This window comes from Chiloscyllium punctatum, chromosome 15 (assembly GCF_047496795.1).
Source record: "Chiloscyllium punctatum isolate Juve2018m chromosome 15, sChiPun1.3, whole genome shotgun sequence".
Taxonomy (NCBI): domain Eukaryota; kingdom Metazoa; phylum Chordata; class Chondrichthyes; order Orectolobiformes; family Hemiscylliidae; genus Chiloscyllium; species Chiloscyllium punctatum.
In genome coordinates this window covers 19,896,884-19,913,877 of record NC_092753.1, presented here as the reverse complement: position 1 = coordinate 19,913,877, position 16,994 = coordinate 19,896,884, and the positions used below count along the sequence as shown (strand labels likewise).

Below are 16,994 nucleotides of genomic sequence, written 5' to 3'. Positions count from 1 at the left end.
CCAAGTACCCACTATCTGTGTCTCAGAGAATTCTCCGCTCAGACTAGTGGGGTCATTACACAAGTGAAAATGCACAAACTGATAGTGAGAATGCTACTGTTCTACATTGGTGATTGGTTCATCAACAAGTCACAAACATTCTGCGTTTCTGGTATCAACAGGAGAATATATAATGGAAATTAAAGTCTATGTACTTGTTACAGATTTGAGCATTAAATAAAATCACTTCTGTGACCTCTAAATAGGAGTTAAAAATCACACAACACTAGGTTATAGTCCAACAGGTTTATTTAGAAGCACTAGGTTGTGGAGAATAAGGTTGTAAGACACAGTTTATAGCAAAAGTTTACAGTGTGATGTAACTGAAATTATATATTGAAAAAGACCCAGACGTTTGTTAAGTCTGTCATCTGTTGGAATGACCATGTTAGTTTCACTTATTTCATATGTAAATTGCAAAACCTTTTTTAAAAAGTTACATTCTCAAGTGCACTTTAACAACTGGTGTCATGTCGGCCCAGATAAGGTCTTGAAGGTGTAAACTCCCTGTGAGGCTGTCTGTGCCACAATGGTCAAACTGATTCTAATCTAAAAAACATATTTACAGAATCTTACATGGATTCACGCAGTGTTTGAGAAAAGTAAAATGTAATTCTGCAAGTACAACTTCACCCCACAAACTTATATGTGTATGTGTGCATGTGGTGGGTGGGGGGGGGGGGGGGGGCGGGTTAAGAGTGTCTGTGGGAGGGTGTGTGTATCCAAATCACTCTAAACATGAGATTATGAAAGCACTAAACATGCTGAAGAATATAGAGACTGATGAATGCATTTGTTGTTAGCTGTAGTCATGTGCGTTTGTTCCTGTGATTTATGCTTGGGAATGTCTTCGAATTGTTAACACTTTGAACCATCACACACCATTGTTGCCTGCATTTCCCTTTGCTGGGCACTTGCACAAAACACACACACACACAGTCTCATGTGTATTTCCCTTTGTGTGAATATCACACTGACCATAGTGTATTTCTGTCCCACGTCTCTTCAAATACAACAGAGCTCCTAACACTAATGAGAGCCTGATATTTCATTTCTTGAACAAATTTGTGCTGATTTGTCTTATAAACTTGCTTTCTGCTGCTTTAAGTTTGAAGCTGCAGCTTTTTGCCTGGTATGACATCCAGCTTTCTGATTCTTGTTGGAGGAGGATTCATCTGACATAAGTGAAGTATTCCATCACAAGGTTGACTTACACCTTGTAGATGTGGGAAAGAGTTTGTGGATTTAAGAGGCAAATACTTACTCACACACAAATATCTGAAGGATTCTATCAAAAATAAGAAATCTACATACTAAAAATTAAAATAAAAAGCCTTATAATAAGATATTGAATCACAGATTAAAAGTAATGTCCCAGAATCCAGCATTTCTATTCTTGAGCTAGTTGTTTCACAACAGCAGTGCGGGCAATATTGTTCAATATGGAGATGTGAGGAAATGATGGTATATTGATATTCTCACCACATCAATACTCTCGAATCCTACATTAATGCTTTGGGGACATGGGTTCAAATCCCACCATGGTAGATGGCATAATATAAATTCAGTAAAAATCTGGAATAAAAAGCAAGTCCAAAATCAACCATGTAAATAATGCTGATTGTCATATAAATCAAACACGTCTGGTTCACTAATGTTTATTTAGTAATGATTTGGAAATGCCAGTGTTGGACTGGGGTGTATAAAATTAAAACTCACACAACACCAGGTTATAGTCCAACAGGTTTAACTGGAAGCACTAGCTTTCGGAGCGCTGCTCCTTCATCAGGTTTATTTCATAGTCATCCTTATCTAGCCTGGCCTACAAGTCACTAAAGACCCACTGCAATGTAGCTGACTCATAACTACCCCATGGGCCTAGTCAGTAACATTTACACTCCCTGTAAAGGAATATAAATCTTATACCTCCTAGCTTCTGGAGTAGAGTCAATGAGGGGCCACTTGTGGTGCAGTGTGAGTGTCCTACCTCAAAGGCAGAAAACCCAAGTTTAAGTCCTCACTACTCCAGAGCTATGTCATAACATTACATTACCTACAGCGTGGAAACAAGCTATTTGGCCCAACAAGTCCACACCGACCCACCGAAGCACAACCCACCCAGACCCATTCCCCTACATTTACCCCTTCACCTAACACTACGGGCAATTTAGCATGGCCAATTCACCTAACCTGCACATTTTTGGATTGCGGGAGGAAACTGGAGCATCCGGAGGAAACCCACGCAGACACGGGGAGAACGTGCAAACTCCACACAGAGAGTCACCTGAGACGGGATTTGAACCCAGGTCTGCTGGCTCTGTGAGGCAGCAGTGCTAACCACTGTGCCACCCATTTTCTGTGTTCTTCCCACTTGATATTTGTGTGTTTGCTGAGGTAGGTGGTAACATTTCTGGTAATGTTTCTTAGTGGTTGGAATATGGGATCTGACTCGAAATGTTTGTTAATGGAATGCCAGGTTGAGTGCCAGACCTTCAGGAATTTCTGTGCATTTCTTTGCCATACGTCAAGGACATTTCTGAAACAAACACCAGACTACTCTGACCCCTAGGTATTATGGTAGCCCACAAATCAGCAATTACGCTACAACAGCTACTGATGAGCATAAAGGATCCCATACCTGCAACTAACACAATCAACATTATATACAAAATACCATGGAAAGATTGCCACAAAAGGCACACTGGAAAAAAACTAGCCATCAGGATACATGAACACCAACTAGCCACCAAGATATATGATCAACTATCACTTGTGTCCATACACATGGACAAAGAAGGAGACCAATTTGACTGGGACACACGTACCTATCCACGGACAAGCTAAAGACATGCATGGGAATCCCTGGAGGCCTGGCACCCAACCTAGAACTCCATGAACAAACATGTAGAATTATACCCCATACACCAACAACTAAGAAACAAAACCAGATATGAAACCACCCACCTCAGCAAACCGGGAGACATAAAAAACAACCAGGACAGAACACCAACGCTTCACGGGAGATGGACTGATTATGTTACCTAATACGGTGTTGAAAAGTCTGCAAACAAACTTTCCAACAAGCAAGTCAACAACCTCTGATCCAAATCGTTTTGATGAACAGCAGTGGACCCAGCACCGAAACTTGCTGAACACCACTGGTTACCGGCCTCCAGTCTAAAAACAACTCTACAATCTTCCTCTGTTTTCTATTGTCAAGCTAATTTTGTATCCAATTGTATCCCATGTGATCTAACTATACTAATTAGTCTACCATGTAGAACCTTATCAAAGGTTTTACTAAAGTCTATGTCAACAACATCTAATGCTCTACCTTTATTAATCTTTTTAATTACGTCCTCAAAAACCTCAATCAAATTGATGGGACACAATTTCCCAATCACAAAACCATACTGACTATCCTTAATCTGTCTTTACCTCTCCAAATGCAATGTATTTTATAATTTTATTTTTATAAATATGATATTTTATAATCTCTTCAACAACTGGCTCGAAGGTAGAAGATAGTGTGCTGACGCATGATTGCCTTCAGATTGGGGGCCTGTGACCAGCAGTGTGCCACAAGGATCGGTGCTGGGTTCATTGCTTTGTGTCATTTATATAAATAATATGGATGTGAAGTGTCGTTAGTCAGTTTGCAGATGACCACAGAATTGGAGGTGTAGTGGACAGCGAAGAAGGTTACCTCAGATTACAACAGGATCTTGACCAGATGGGCCAATGGGCTTAGGAGTGGCAGATGGAGTTTAATTTAGATAAATGTGAGGTGCAGCATTTAGGAAAGGCAAATCAGGGCAGGACTTGTATACTTAACACTAAGGTCCTGGGGAGTGCTGCTAAACAAACAGACCTTGGAGTGCAGGTTCATAGTTCTTTGAAAGTGGAGTCGCAGGTAGATAGGATAGTGAAGGTGGTGTTTGGTCAGAGCATTGAGTAAAGGAGTTGGGAGATCATGTTGCGGCTGTACAGGACCTTGGTTAGGCCACTTTTGGGATACGGTGTGCAATTTTGCTCTTCCTGCTATAAGATGGATGTTGTGAAACTTGAAAGGGTTCTGAAAAGACTTACAAGGATTTTGCTAGGGTTAGAGAGTTTGAGCAAAAGGGAAAGGCTGAATGGGTGGGGCAATTTTCATTGGAGTATCTGAGGCTGAGGGGTGACCTTATAGAGGTTTATAAAATCATGCAGGGGCATGGATAGGACAAATAGACAAGGTCTTTTCCCTGAGATGGGGGAGCTCCAGAATTAGAGGGCATAGGTTGAGGGTGAGAGGGGAGATATTTAAAAGGGACCTAAGAGGCAACTTTTCCACATAGAGGGTGGTGCATGTATGGAATATGCTGCCAGGGAAGTGGTGGAAGCTGGTACAATTACAACATTAAAAGGCACAGGATGAGCACAGGAATAGGAGGCATTTAGATGGATCTGGGCCAAGTGCTGGCAAATAGAACTAGATTAGTTTAGGATATCTGGTCAGCATGGATGAGTTGGACCGAAGGGTCTGTTTCTGTGCTGTACATCTCTATGACTCTATAACTCTATGTGGCACCGATGACAGATTCACTGGTCTATAGTTCCCTGGCTTCTCCTTAGAACCTTTCTTTAAATAAAGGCACATTAATCGACCTGCAATCCTCTAGTGCCCCATAGATATCTATGGTAGGGGGCCCACAATTTCTTCTCTGTCTATCCACAACGTCCTGGGATACAGTTGATCAGGTCCCAGAGATTTATCCACCTTTATGTGTTTTTAAGATCTCCAGCACCTCCTCTTCTGTAATGTGGATTGTTTTCAAAACATCAATATTTATTCTCAGTTCTCTCGCCTTCATGTTTCTCCACAGTAAAAACTGGCACAAAATTTAGTATGCCTGCCATCATCTGTGGTTCCACACAAAGATAACCTCATCCATCTTTAAGGTGCCTTATTTTTTCCTTAGCTGCTCTTAACATATGTGTTGAATCTCTGGATTACTGTTAACCTTATCTGCCATGGCTATCTCATCTCCTTTTGTCCCCTGATTTCCCTCTTAATAATGGACCTATCTATCTCTCTTGAAATACTCTTCAAAGGATTCACTTGATCCCAGTTGTCTATACCTAACATATGCCTCCTTATACTTGTTCAAACAGAGCCTCAATGAAGGCAGCATTTGGTATACATGCCGTTATTGCATAGTGCATTGAGTATAGACTTTGGGAGGTCATGTTGCAGCTGTACAGGACATTTGTTAGGCCATTATTAAAATACTGTGCGCAATTCTGGCCTCCCTGCTATGAGAAGGATGTTGTGAAATTTGTAAGGGTTTAGGAAAGTTTTACAAGGATGTTGCCAGGATTGGAAGATTTGAGATATAAGGAGGCGGAATACACTGGGGCTATTTTCCCTGGAGGCTGAGGGGTGACCTTACAGAGGTTTATAAAATCATGAGGGGCATGCATAGGGTAAATACACAAGGTACTTTCCTCGGGTTGGGCGAGTCAAAAGCTTGAGGGCACAGGTTTAGTATGAGAGGGGAAAGATTTAAAAGGGGCAGTTTTTTCACGCAGAGGGTGGTGCATGTATGGAATGAGCTGCCTGAGAAATTGTTGGAGGCTAGTACAATTACAACACTTAAAAGGCCTCTGGATGGGTATATGAATAAGAAGGGTTTAGAGGGATATGGGCCAAGTGCTGGTGAATGGGATTGATTAATTTAGGGTATCTGGTTGGCATAGACGAGTTGGACCGAAGTCTGTGGTGTATGTCTCTGCGACTTTATGTCTTCATCCACTGTACCGGCATTTACCAGCTTTACTCTAACTGGAACATAATGCTGTCCAGAAAGAAAATCACTGCCAAGGTGCTGCAGGGATTAAAATCCCAAATTTGTGATGATTTTTGCATCCCCAGGATTAAGAGGCGATTGGTGAAATCTCTCATTTTCTGGAACAGTCTCAGTGGAATGGAATTTTTTTTAGTCACTTGTGGGACATGAGCATCACTAGCTGGCCAGCATTTATCACCAGTGCCCAGTGGCTCTTGAGAAGTTGGTGATGAGCTGCCTTCCTGAATTGCTGTAGTCCATGAGATATAGGTAGACCCCTCAGGGAGGGAATTTCATGATTTTGACCCAGCGACAGTGTAGGAATGGCAATATATTTCCAAGTCAGGATGGCGAGTGTCTTGGAGTGGAACTTGAGGGGTTGGGGTTCCATGTATCTGCTGCCCTTGTCCTTCTAAATGGAAATGGTCATGGATGCTTAGCTATCTACTAATCTGTCTCTTCACCTTCAGGGATCTGTGGGCAAGACCCCTGTTCCTCTGAGTTTCCTAGTGTCCTATCATTCACTGAGTACTCCCCTTGTCTTGTAACACAGGAACAGGAGATCATTCCGTTCCTCAATCCTGTTACACAGGAATAGGAAGGATACCAGTCAGTCCCCCAGCAGATAAGATCAGTGAGCTCAGAATAAACCTTGGCTGATGGGAGGGAGATGGAGCAATCTGGGATCATCTTGCTGTGTGTGAAGCCTGCACCCTCACCCCGCATCCCTTATGACAACCCGTGAAAAGAATGAGTTCTGAAGTCAGACAGAATCTTTTGCTTTATTTAGGAATCGAAAGGAACTTGTTGCGATGCCTTTGCCCCATCTCACCTTCGGTCCCAAATTCCCATGCATCGACTGGTACACTCTCCGTGGTTCGCTGAGGATCAGCCCACTGTCTTTTAGCGCAGAGCGGAATCGCTGGACCTACAGAGCACAGAGAGATGGAGATGAGATGAGTTTGTTCGCTGATAGCCCCTTGCTGCCCTCCCTCTCTCTACCCCACAGGGTAGCTGTCCCTTCTCTGCCCAATCCTGAGGCAGTGATTCTTCTCCTACTGTCAAGTCTACCCTCTTCTTCTGTAATACCTCTCCCAGACAACTATCCCTATGGGATTGTGATTCCTACCTCAATCGATGAACCTAAAAAAATTCTGATTGTTTCCTCCTCCCCCACAAATTTTCTTTCATTATTCCAGGGTTTTGTGATTGCTATTTGGACTGACAAACTCCCATTTTTATCCCAGGTTAAAACTCAGTTTAGAAGATTGCGATACTGCAGACTTGAACTGTTTCCTGAGATGTAAGGGACAAGGAGAAGTTGTTATGAAGGAATTAAAGGCAACATTCCAATTAACTATACCTGGGAGAAAAAGGAGTCAAAGCAACATAAATAACCCGTTTCCAGGGTTAGCAAAGTTAATTGTTTGACAACCAGCTGTCTTGTGACTAATAGGTAATTAATATTCCCTGCATGAGGGATGTACTGAAGTGAAGGGGTTACTGGCACAACATGCAATGTTTTGAATAGAAAGTTGGCATCAAGTGTAACAAGGAACAGAAAAGCTACTCCCAATAAGAAGGCAATCCAAAGACTTGAATACTCCAGAATCAATATTGTGGATGAACAAATCTAAAGGAGCATCAATCATGTCACATCACAAGGCAGAAAATTCTAGAAGATTTCAGATTCAGGATTCCTCAGCAGCAGAACTCTGAAGAACGGCACTGTACAAGGATGATACCCTGGACATCCAAAGACAGACATTGTAGGTCGTAATCGTAGCTAAATTCCACCATGAATCAGGTAATACCCAAGCTGGGTTGTGAGGCCTAACTCGCTGACCTGAGGTCCTTATTTTGGCTGCCACGTGCAATAAAGATTAAGTACAGACTAACCTCAATTATCCGTATTTTGGATTATCCGAACAAGGTCTCAAGGTCTAATAAAAATATTACATCAAAGAGGTAGGTCAATTTGGATTGCCTGTACTGAAGAACATGTGAAAACACTGGCAAAATCAAAGAAACACAATCACCTCAAGCAACAATGAGTGGAGTTTTTGGTTTCACGTAAGGATTAGTTACACAGTCCTTTTCAAACGTGTGCTTTATTTCCGTCACTTTACTGGGCAGTTCTTGAAATAAATTGCCGAGAAAGTAAACATGCGCAAGGCAGTGCTTCTGATTTCCTACTGTGACACTGAGTTCACAGAAACTTGATAAATGCTCTTGTGATTGTAGAAGCTGTTCAGGACCTTGCTTAATGCAGGGATTTCATATATTTATGTGATGTTAAGGGTTTAAGTCCTTCTCAGTTTAACCTGCAATTTGCAGAATGCAAAGATTAGTTTGTTCAAATAGCAGACTCATCAAAATTATTGATTTAAACAAACTGTCTGGTAGAGCACTGCGATCCGAACGAAAAGGTGCTCGCCCAACTCATTCAGATAATAGAGGTTCCTCTGTTTTAAGACTGGATTGTCTTGGAGATTCCTTAGTAAGTAGCCAAATTAAAGGTAGCTTGTGGTAATTCACCCACAAGATCTAATTGAAGTTTGTAAGTTGCGAAAGGAGATTAACAAAGTAGACGCAGAGAAGATGTTTCCCCTTGTGGGGCAATGTAGGTTAAGAGGCTGAAAGATTTGGGAGGATGTACTGCAACATTGAGTCAAAGTTAAAATCAGATCGGCCATGACCTTATTGAACGGCAGAGTAAGCTGGAGGAGCTGAGTGGCTTCCTTACGGTCCTCGTTCATATGAGAGGTCATCGTTTTAGGCTTAACATGTGGCACGTTTAATAACAGACATGACGAGGGTTGGTACCTGGGACTTCGATGTTGTGGCCATTACAGAGACGTGGGTAGAACAGGGACAGGAATGGCTGTTGCAGGTTCCAGGGTTTAAATGTTTTAGTAGGGTCAGAGATGGGGGTAAAAGAGGGGGAGGTGTGGCATTGCTTGTCAAGGATAATATTACAGCAGTAGAAAGGGTGATGGAGGAAGACTTGCCATCTGAGGTAGTGTGGGCGGAGGTTAGAAATAGGAAAGGTGAGGTCACCCTGTTCGGAGTTTTCTACAGGCCTCCTAATAGTCCGAGAGAAGTAGAGGAAAGTATTGACAGGATGATTCAGGAGAAGAGTGAAAGTAGCAGGGTGGTTGTTATGGGGGACTTTAACTTCCCAGATATTGACTGGGAAAGCTATAGCTCGAGTTCGTTAGATGGGTCGGTGTTTGTCCAATGTGTGCAGGAGGGTTTCCTGACACAATATGTAGACAGGCCAACAAGAGGTGAGGCTATACTGGATTTGGTTCTAGGTAATGAACCAGGCCAGGTGTTAGACTTGGAGGTAGGTGAGCACTTCGGGGGCAGTGACCACAACTCGGTGACTTTTACTCTCGTGATGGAGAGGGATAAGTGTGCACTGCAGGCCAACAGTTATAGCTGGGGGCAGGGAAATTATGATGCGGTGAGGCATGACTTAGGATGCGTGGATTGGAAAAATAGGCTTCAAGGGAAGAACACAAATGATATGTGGAGATTGTTCAAGGAACAGCTGATGGGTGTCCTTGATAAGTATGTACCAGTCAGGCAGGGAGTAAAGGGTCTTGTGAGGGAGCCGTGGTTTAATAAGGAATTGGAATCCCTTGTGAAAGGGAAGAGGGCGGCCTATGTAAAGATGAGGCGTGAAGGTTCAGTTGGGGCGATTGAGAGTTATAAGGTAGCCAGGAAGGATCTAAAGACAGAGCTAAGAGCAGCGAGAAGGGGTAATGAAAAGTCCTTAGTTGGTAGGATTAGGGAAAACCCAAAGGCTTTCTACAGGTATGTCAGGAATAAAAGGATGACTAGGGTAGGTATCGGTCCAGTCAAGGATAGTAGTGGGAAGTTGTGTGTGTGGAGGTGGAGGAGATTGGTGAGACACTGAATCAAAACTTTTCGTCAGTATTCACTCAGGAACAGGACATTCTTGCCGATGTGAATATTGAGTCACAAGTGATTAGAATGGATGGCCTTGAGGTACGTAGGGAAGAGGTCTGGGGAATACTGGAAAGGATGAAAATAGATAAGTCCCCTGGGCCTGATGACATTTATCCTGGGATCCTCTGGGAAGCTAGGGAGGAGATAGCGGATCCATTGGCCTTGATTTTTATGTCGTCATTGTCTACGGGAATAGTGCCAGAAGACTGGAGGATAGCAAATGTGGTCCCCTTGTTCAAGAAGGGGAGCAGGGATCGCCTTAGTAACTATAGGCCAGTGAGTCTCACTTCTGTTGTGGGCAAAGTCTTAGAGAGAATTGTAAGGGATAGGATTTAATGAACATCTGGATAGGAATAATGTGATCAAGGATAGTCAGCATGGTTTTGTGAAGGGCAGGTCGTGCCTCACAAACCTTATTGAATTCTTTGAGAAGGTGACCAAGGAAGTGGACGAGGGTAAAGCAGTAGATGTGGTGTATATGGATTTTAGCAAGGCGTTCGATAAAGTATCCCATGGCAGGCTAATGCAAAAACTACGGAGATATGGCATTAAGGGTGCATTAGAGGCTTGGATTAGGAATTGGCTGGCTGGAAGGAGACAGAGGGTAGTAGTTGATGGTATAGTTCATCTTGGAGCGCAGTTACTCGCGGTGTTCCAGAAGGATCTGTTTTGGGACCATTGCTGTTTGTCATTTTTATAAATGACCTGGAGGAGGGGCTTGAAGGCTGGGTGAGCAAGTTTGCGGATGACACAAAAGTCTGTGGAGTTGGGGACAGCGAAGAAGGATGTGGCAGGTTACAGCGCGATATAGATAAGTTGCAGAGCTGGGCAGTAAGGTGGCAAATGGAATTCAATGTAGCTAAGTGTGAAGTCATTCACTTTGGTAGGAGTAACAAGAAGATGGATTACTGGGCTAATGGTAGACTACTTGGTAGTGTGGATGAGCAGAGGGATCTTGGTGTCCATGTACACAGATCTTTGAAAGTTGCCACCCAGGTAAATAGTGCTGTGATGAAGGCATATGGTGTACTGGGCTTTATTGGTAGAGGAATTGAGTTCCGGAGTCCTGAGGTCATGTTGCAGTTGTATAAGACTCTGGTGTGGCCTCATCTGGAGTATTGTGCGCAGTTTTGGTCGCCATACTATAGGAAGGATGTGGAGGCATTGGAACGAGTGCAGAGAAGGTTTACCAGGATGTTGCCTGGCATGGTAGGAAGATCATATGAGGAAAGGCGGAGGCACTTGGGACTTTTCTCATTGGAGAAAAGAAGGTTTAGGGGAGATTTGATAGAGGTGTACAAGATGATTAGGGGTTTAGATAGGGTTGACAGTGAGAACCTTTTTCCGCGTATGGAGTCAGCTGTTACTAGGGGACACAGCTTTAAATTAAGGGGTGGTAGGTATAGGACAGATGTTAGGGGTAGATTTTTTACTCAGCGGGTTGTGAATTCATGGAATGCCCTGCCAGTAGCAGTGGTGGACTCTCCCTCTTTTTGGTCATTTAAGCGGGCATTGGACAAGCATATGGAGGTTATTGGGCTAGTGTAGGTTAGGTAGGCTTCGGTCGGCGCAACATCGAGGGCCGAAGGGCCTGTACTGCGCTGTATTTTTCTATGTTCTATGTTCTCATAAGGGGATTTGCTTCTCCAGAGTGTGATAGTCACTGAATAAATTTGAGGTGGTAGACAATTTTTTAGTCAGTAATGGTTTCAAGACAGTGGGCAGGACTGTGGAGTTGAGGCCGGATGCAATCAGCCACAATCCTGTTTAAGTGAGTCACCCATCTTTCCTCCTAAACTAATCAGGACCCTCATTCTCTTAAAGTTCTCGGGACTTACCGACTCTGCCCGGTATTCCCAAGGGATAGCCCGGAATTGGAGGTAGCCAATCCCGGCCTCAAGGCAGCGTTGAGCTAGCACACGGCCCACAGTCTCGGCTGCAGTGACGTCCCGGGTGCTGTATAGGTGCTTCTTGATGGACCACTCTTGGGTCGAAGCTGAGATGACCACCTCGCCCTGACTGCTTGCTGCCTCCACACAGGCTGTGACGTGCCTCTGGCTCTTCCTGAAACGCAACCTGGCATCAAGCAGTAGAGAGACAGAAAAATCAATGACAAAGGAAATGAGAGATATCAGCAGCAAATCATCCTGTGAGGCACCACTTACCACAACTGCACTCCCCTGCCTTCTTCAATTGTCTTTGTCACTTCATCAAAAACTCAATTAAGTTGGTGAGATACCATTTCTCATGCACAAAACCATGTTGACTATCCCTAATAAGTCCTTGGCTTTCCAAATGCACATAGATCCTATCCCTCACAATCCCCTCCAACAACTTACCCACCACGGACATCAGTTCCCTGGCTTTTGCTTCCTACCTTTCTTAAATAATCACACCACATTAGCCACCCTCCAATCTACTGGCAATTCATTCGTGGCTATCGATGATACAAATATATCAGCAAGGGACCCAAAAATCACTTCCCATACTTCTGAGGCGTTAGATAATGTCCTTGGGATTACAGGAATGAAATGGGATCAGGGAACCGAGTTGGCTGATCAGCCATGATCACATGGATTGTTAAAAGGGGTAAACAGCCTCCTCCTTTGCTTATACTGTATGTTTCTATGAGCCCTGTGTGACCTTATTTCTAAGTCAATGAATGCGAACATGGCGCTACAGCTAGCAATTTGGAAAACAAGTAGTCCTTTGGCCTTTTTATGAGTAGTAGTGAGTCCAGCCGTTAAACTGTCTTCCATTTTCTTCCACGCAATTTTGGTGAGATGGAATATTCCATCTAGTTTTGACATTCCTGATAAAGGGCTTACCCCCGGAATGTCGACTCTCCTGCTCCTCGGATGCTGCGTGACCTGCCATGTTTTTCCAGCGCCACACTTTTCGACTCTAGTTTTGAGGCACAGTCTCAGAATAAAAGGGAAGCATGAGGAGGAATTTCTTCTCTCAGAGGGGAGTGAATCTGCGGAACTCTTGACCACAGAGGGCGGTCGAGGCTGAGTCATTAATTATATTGAAGGCTGCGATGAGATTTTTAATCTGGAAGGGATCAAAGATTATAAAGAAAGACAGGAGAGTGGAGTTGATAATTGCCAAATCAGCCATGACCCCATCGGACAAAAGAGTACATTCAATTGGCTGACCTCTGTTCCAACATCATATGGACTGTCAAGTAGATACTGCGGTTACTCAGGGAACACAGCAACTAACGTGCAGACAGCAAGAACTGACTAACAGCACTGTGATATCGGGCTGATTGCCTGTTTTCACCAACTGGACACAAGTTTTAAAGATTCAGATTGGCATTCACAGTGCTTCTTCCAAGGAGGTCACGAAATCTTTAATATGGACTTCAGACAGCAGTCAGCCAGTTAGATGTCACAGAGGGACACAGTCTGGCACTCCCTCAGCACTGACCCTCCAACAGTGTGCTACTCCAGTACAACAGTTCTCACACCAGCCCAGATACCAGTGGTTAGATTTCTGCTCTCCCATCTAACCCAGAATCTCGGAAGTCTGAGACAAGAGGACTATTCACTGAAGAATTTTCACATTCACCCGGCCAGAGGCAGAACTCAGGGACAAAGAGCTGACAGCCACTGGCAATGGAAACGGGAAATTGGCAGAAACTGACACGGCAGTGAACCTGCACAGTTACTGCCTTTGTTGTTTGAATTCGTGAATCACTGGACATTGGAATACATCTGGGAAAACAAACAAGTGAAATTCACAACTAATCTTGGAGGAACCTGTTTGGGAGAGGGGACAGCACAGAAACAGGTAAGTGGATATTTTAAGCATGGCCTTACAGTAAATCTGCAGTTGTGAGTAGAGTTGGTGTTTTATTATTTTTTTTGAGATATGCCTCTTGATTAAACTTAAAATATAAGCCACAAGTATTAATTTAACCTGGAGCAGTGTTTTGTAGAGGAATAAGACAGTGCTATTTTCTGTGTCTGGAGACTAAAAGCAAAAATGGCCTTTAGTAGAGTGATATGCTCTTCTTGTCGGATGTAGGAGTTCAGGGAGAGTTTAAGGGTTACTGAGGACGATATCTGCAATATATGCCGTTGATTAAGAATCCTTTCAAATTGAATGGAACAGTTGGAGAGACAGTTCGAGGTAATGAGGAATTTACAAGAGCAGGGAGACATGAAGGATGGCAGTTATAGGAAGAGGGAAAAGATGCAGATACAGTCACATAGATTGGTTAACTCCAGGAAAGGTAAGAGAGGTAGACAGTTCGTGCAGGAGTCTTCTGTGGCTATCCCCGTTTCAAATAAGTATGCTTTTTTGGAACATGTGGGGTTGATGATTCTCAGGGAAACGTAGCAAACAGCCAAGATTCTGGTACTGAGACCAGTTCTAATGCAATGACAGGTACATCAGGTTCCAAGAGATCGATTGAATTTGAGGACTGTCTAGAATTTGAGGACAGATGGTCCTGTGGCCAGCAGCATAAAATCAGAATGGTGTGTTGCATTCCTGGTGCCAGAGTCAAGGATGTCTCAGAGGGGATGCAGAATGTTCTCAAGTGGAAGAGGGGCCAGCAGGAGGTCATTGGAACCAATGACATAGGAAGGGAAAAGATTGAGATTCTGAAAGGAGATTACAGGGAGTTAGGCAGGAATTTAAAAAGGAGGCCCATGAGAGTACTAATATCTGGATTACTCCTGGTGCTATGAGCTAGTGAGGGCAGGAATAGGAGGATAGAGCAGATGAATGCATGGCTGAGGAGCAGGTGCACGGGAGAAGGATTCAAAATTTTGGATCATTGGAAGCTCTTTTGGGGTAGAGGTGACCTGCACAAGAAGGATGGATTGTACCTAAATTGGAAGAGGACTAATATACTGGCAGGGAGATTTGTTAGAGCTGCTTGGGAGGATTTAAACTAGTATGATGGGGCTGTGGGACCCAGGGAGATAGTGAGGAAAGAGATCAATCTGAGACTGGTACAGTTGAGAACAAAGGCGAGTCAAACAGTAAGGGCAGGCAGGAACAAAGCAGAGAACAGAGTAGGACTGATAAATTAAACTGCATTTATTTCAATGCAAGAGGCCTCACAGGGAAGGCAGATGAACTGAGGGCATGGTTAGGAACATGGGACTGGGATATCATAACAATTAGAGAAACATAGCTCAGGGATGGACAGAACTGGCAGCTTAATGTTCCAGGATACAAATGCGAGGAAGGATAGAAAGGGAGGCAACAGAGGAGGGGGAGTGGCGTTTTTGATAAGGGATAGCATTACTGCTGTACTGAGGGAGGATATTCTCGAAAATACATCCAGGGAAGTTATTTGGGTGGAACTGAAATAAGAAAGGGCTTGTTGTACTTGTATTATAGACTCCCTCATAGCCAGAGAGAAATTGAGAAACAAATTTGTAAGGAGATCTCAGAACTAGAGCAATAAGCTTAGGGTGAGAGGGGAAGACATAAAAGAGACCTAAGGGGCAACTTTTTCACACAGAGGGTGGTGCGTGTATGAAATGAGCTGCCAGAGGAAGTGGTGGAGGCTGGTACAATTACAACATTTAAAAGGCAATGAATGGGTATACGAATAGGAATGGTTTGGAGGGATATGGGCCAGGTGCTGGGAGGTGCCAGACTGGGTTGAGATATCTGGTCGGTATGGACAAGTTGGACTGTTCCCATGCTGTACATCTCTATGACTCTTTGACTTGCTATCTGAATGCTCATCATTTGGAGATGCCACTGCTGGACTGAGGTGTACAAAGTTAAAAATCACACAACACCAGGTTATAGTCCAACGGGTTTAATTGGAAGCACACGAGCTTTCGGAGTGCCGCTCCTTCATCACAACCACCTGAAGAAGGACGAGCGGCACTCCGAAAGATAGTGCTCCCAATTAAACCTGTTGGGACTATAACCGGGTGTTGTGTGATTTTTAACTTTGTATCGGAATGCTGTTGACAAACTGAGGGCAGAAGCTGGAAGAGGGGAAAGCAGACAGATACAGTCAAGGGCAAAGCGAAGGAAGATGGAGTGGATTTTTCCCGATAGAGGTGTACAAGTTGATGAGAGGCTTAGATAGAGTAGGTAGCCAGAGACTTCCCCACCCCCCACCCCCCACCCCCGGGCAGAAATGGGTGACACAAGAGGTCATAATTTTAAGGTGACTGCAGAAAGGTATAGGGGCGATGTGAGAGGTAGGTTCTTTATTCAGAGAGCGGTGGGTGTGTGGAATGCACTGCCAGCGGTGGTAGAAAAGTCAGAGACATTAGGGACATTTAAGCAACTGCTGGACAAGCACATGGACGGCAGTAATTTGCAGGGTGTGTAGATGTGTTTGATGTTAGATAAATGCTCAGCACAACATGGTGGGCCGAAGGGCCTGTACTGTTCTGTCCCATGTGGTGTCCGGTGCTCACCGGTGCCAGTAGCTGCCCCTCGGCCAGGTGCTCTGCCAGCCGTTGTCCTTCCTCGCCAGCGCCAGACGCTCCAGGTTCCGGGGGTTGCGGTTCACAAATCGCGGCGAGACCGTCTCGTTCTCTCGCGTGTCCGGGGCTATCGAGGCTTCAGCCGAGGCCGACATCAACCGCCAACCTTCAGGCCCAGAGAGAGAGAGACGGGGTTAATGCAGGGGCACATGGGTCATCACTGCTGACAATGGCCGGGTGACAGGGGCATGACTCTGCCCACACCGTACCTGCTCGAGCGGGAACCGCCACCGCCGCTCGCTCCAGCTGCAACCCGAGAGCGACCACCACCACCGCCATTGCGCTGAGAACCCCGCCCCCTGATGTCACGACGGGAAACGTAGCCCCGCCCCTCGACCTCACTCCCAGACACTCAGCACTGTCCCCTGAAACCTCGCCCTCCGCCCATGGACACCAAGCCCCGCCCACTTATTCCCCGCCCTGGCAACTAAGCCCCGCCCCGGCAACTAAGCCCCGCCCCCTAACGCCTCACCTGGTTTGCCAACCCACGCCCCCTGGCAACCAAGCCCCGCCCCCCTGGCCATCCTCCCCGGACACCTCGCCTGGCCTCCGACGCCTCTCCTGGATACCGCGCCCCGCCCACTGACGTCTCTTCCCCAATATCAAGCCCCGCCCCACCCGGAGACCCACCCCGTTTTCCCCTGACCCCATTGTCTCGTCACTAGCCCCGCCC

At 44.9% G+C, this 16,994-nt stretch overlaps 1 protein-coding gene across 1 annotated transcript; it reads right to left on the bottom strand.

Moving 5' to 3' along the window:
• Window positions 1–6,622: 6,622 nt before the first annotated feature.
• LOC140486106 (large ribosomal subunit protein uL18m-like) lies at window positions 6,623–16,607 on the bottom strand. Its single transcript, XM_072584761.1, has 4 exons — window positions 16,531–16,607; window positions 16,253–16,427; window positions 11,684–11,921; window positions 6,623–6,795 (listed from the first exon to the last, which is right to left on the bottom strand). The coding sequence occupies exons 1-4, from the start codon at window positions 16,598–16,600 to the stop codon at window positions 6,631–6,633; spliced, it is 648 nt and encodes a 215-aa protein (XP_072440862.1). The 5' UTR covers window positions 16,601–16,607; the 3' UTR covers window positions 6,623–6,630.
• Between the last annotated feature and the right edge of the window lie 387 nt (window positions 16,608–16,994).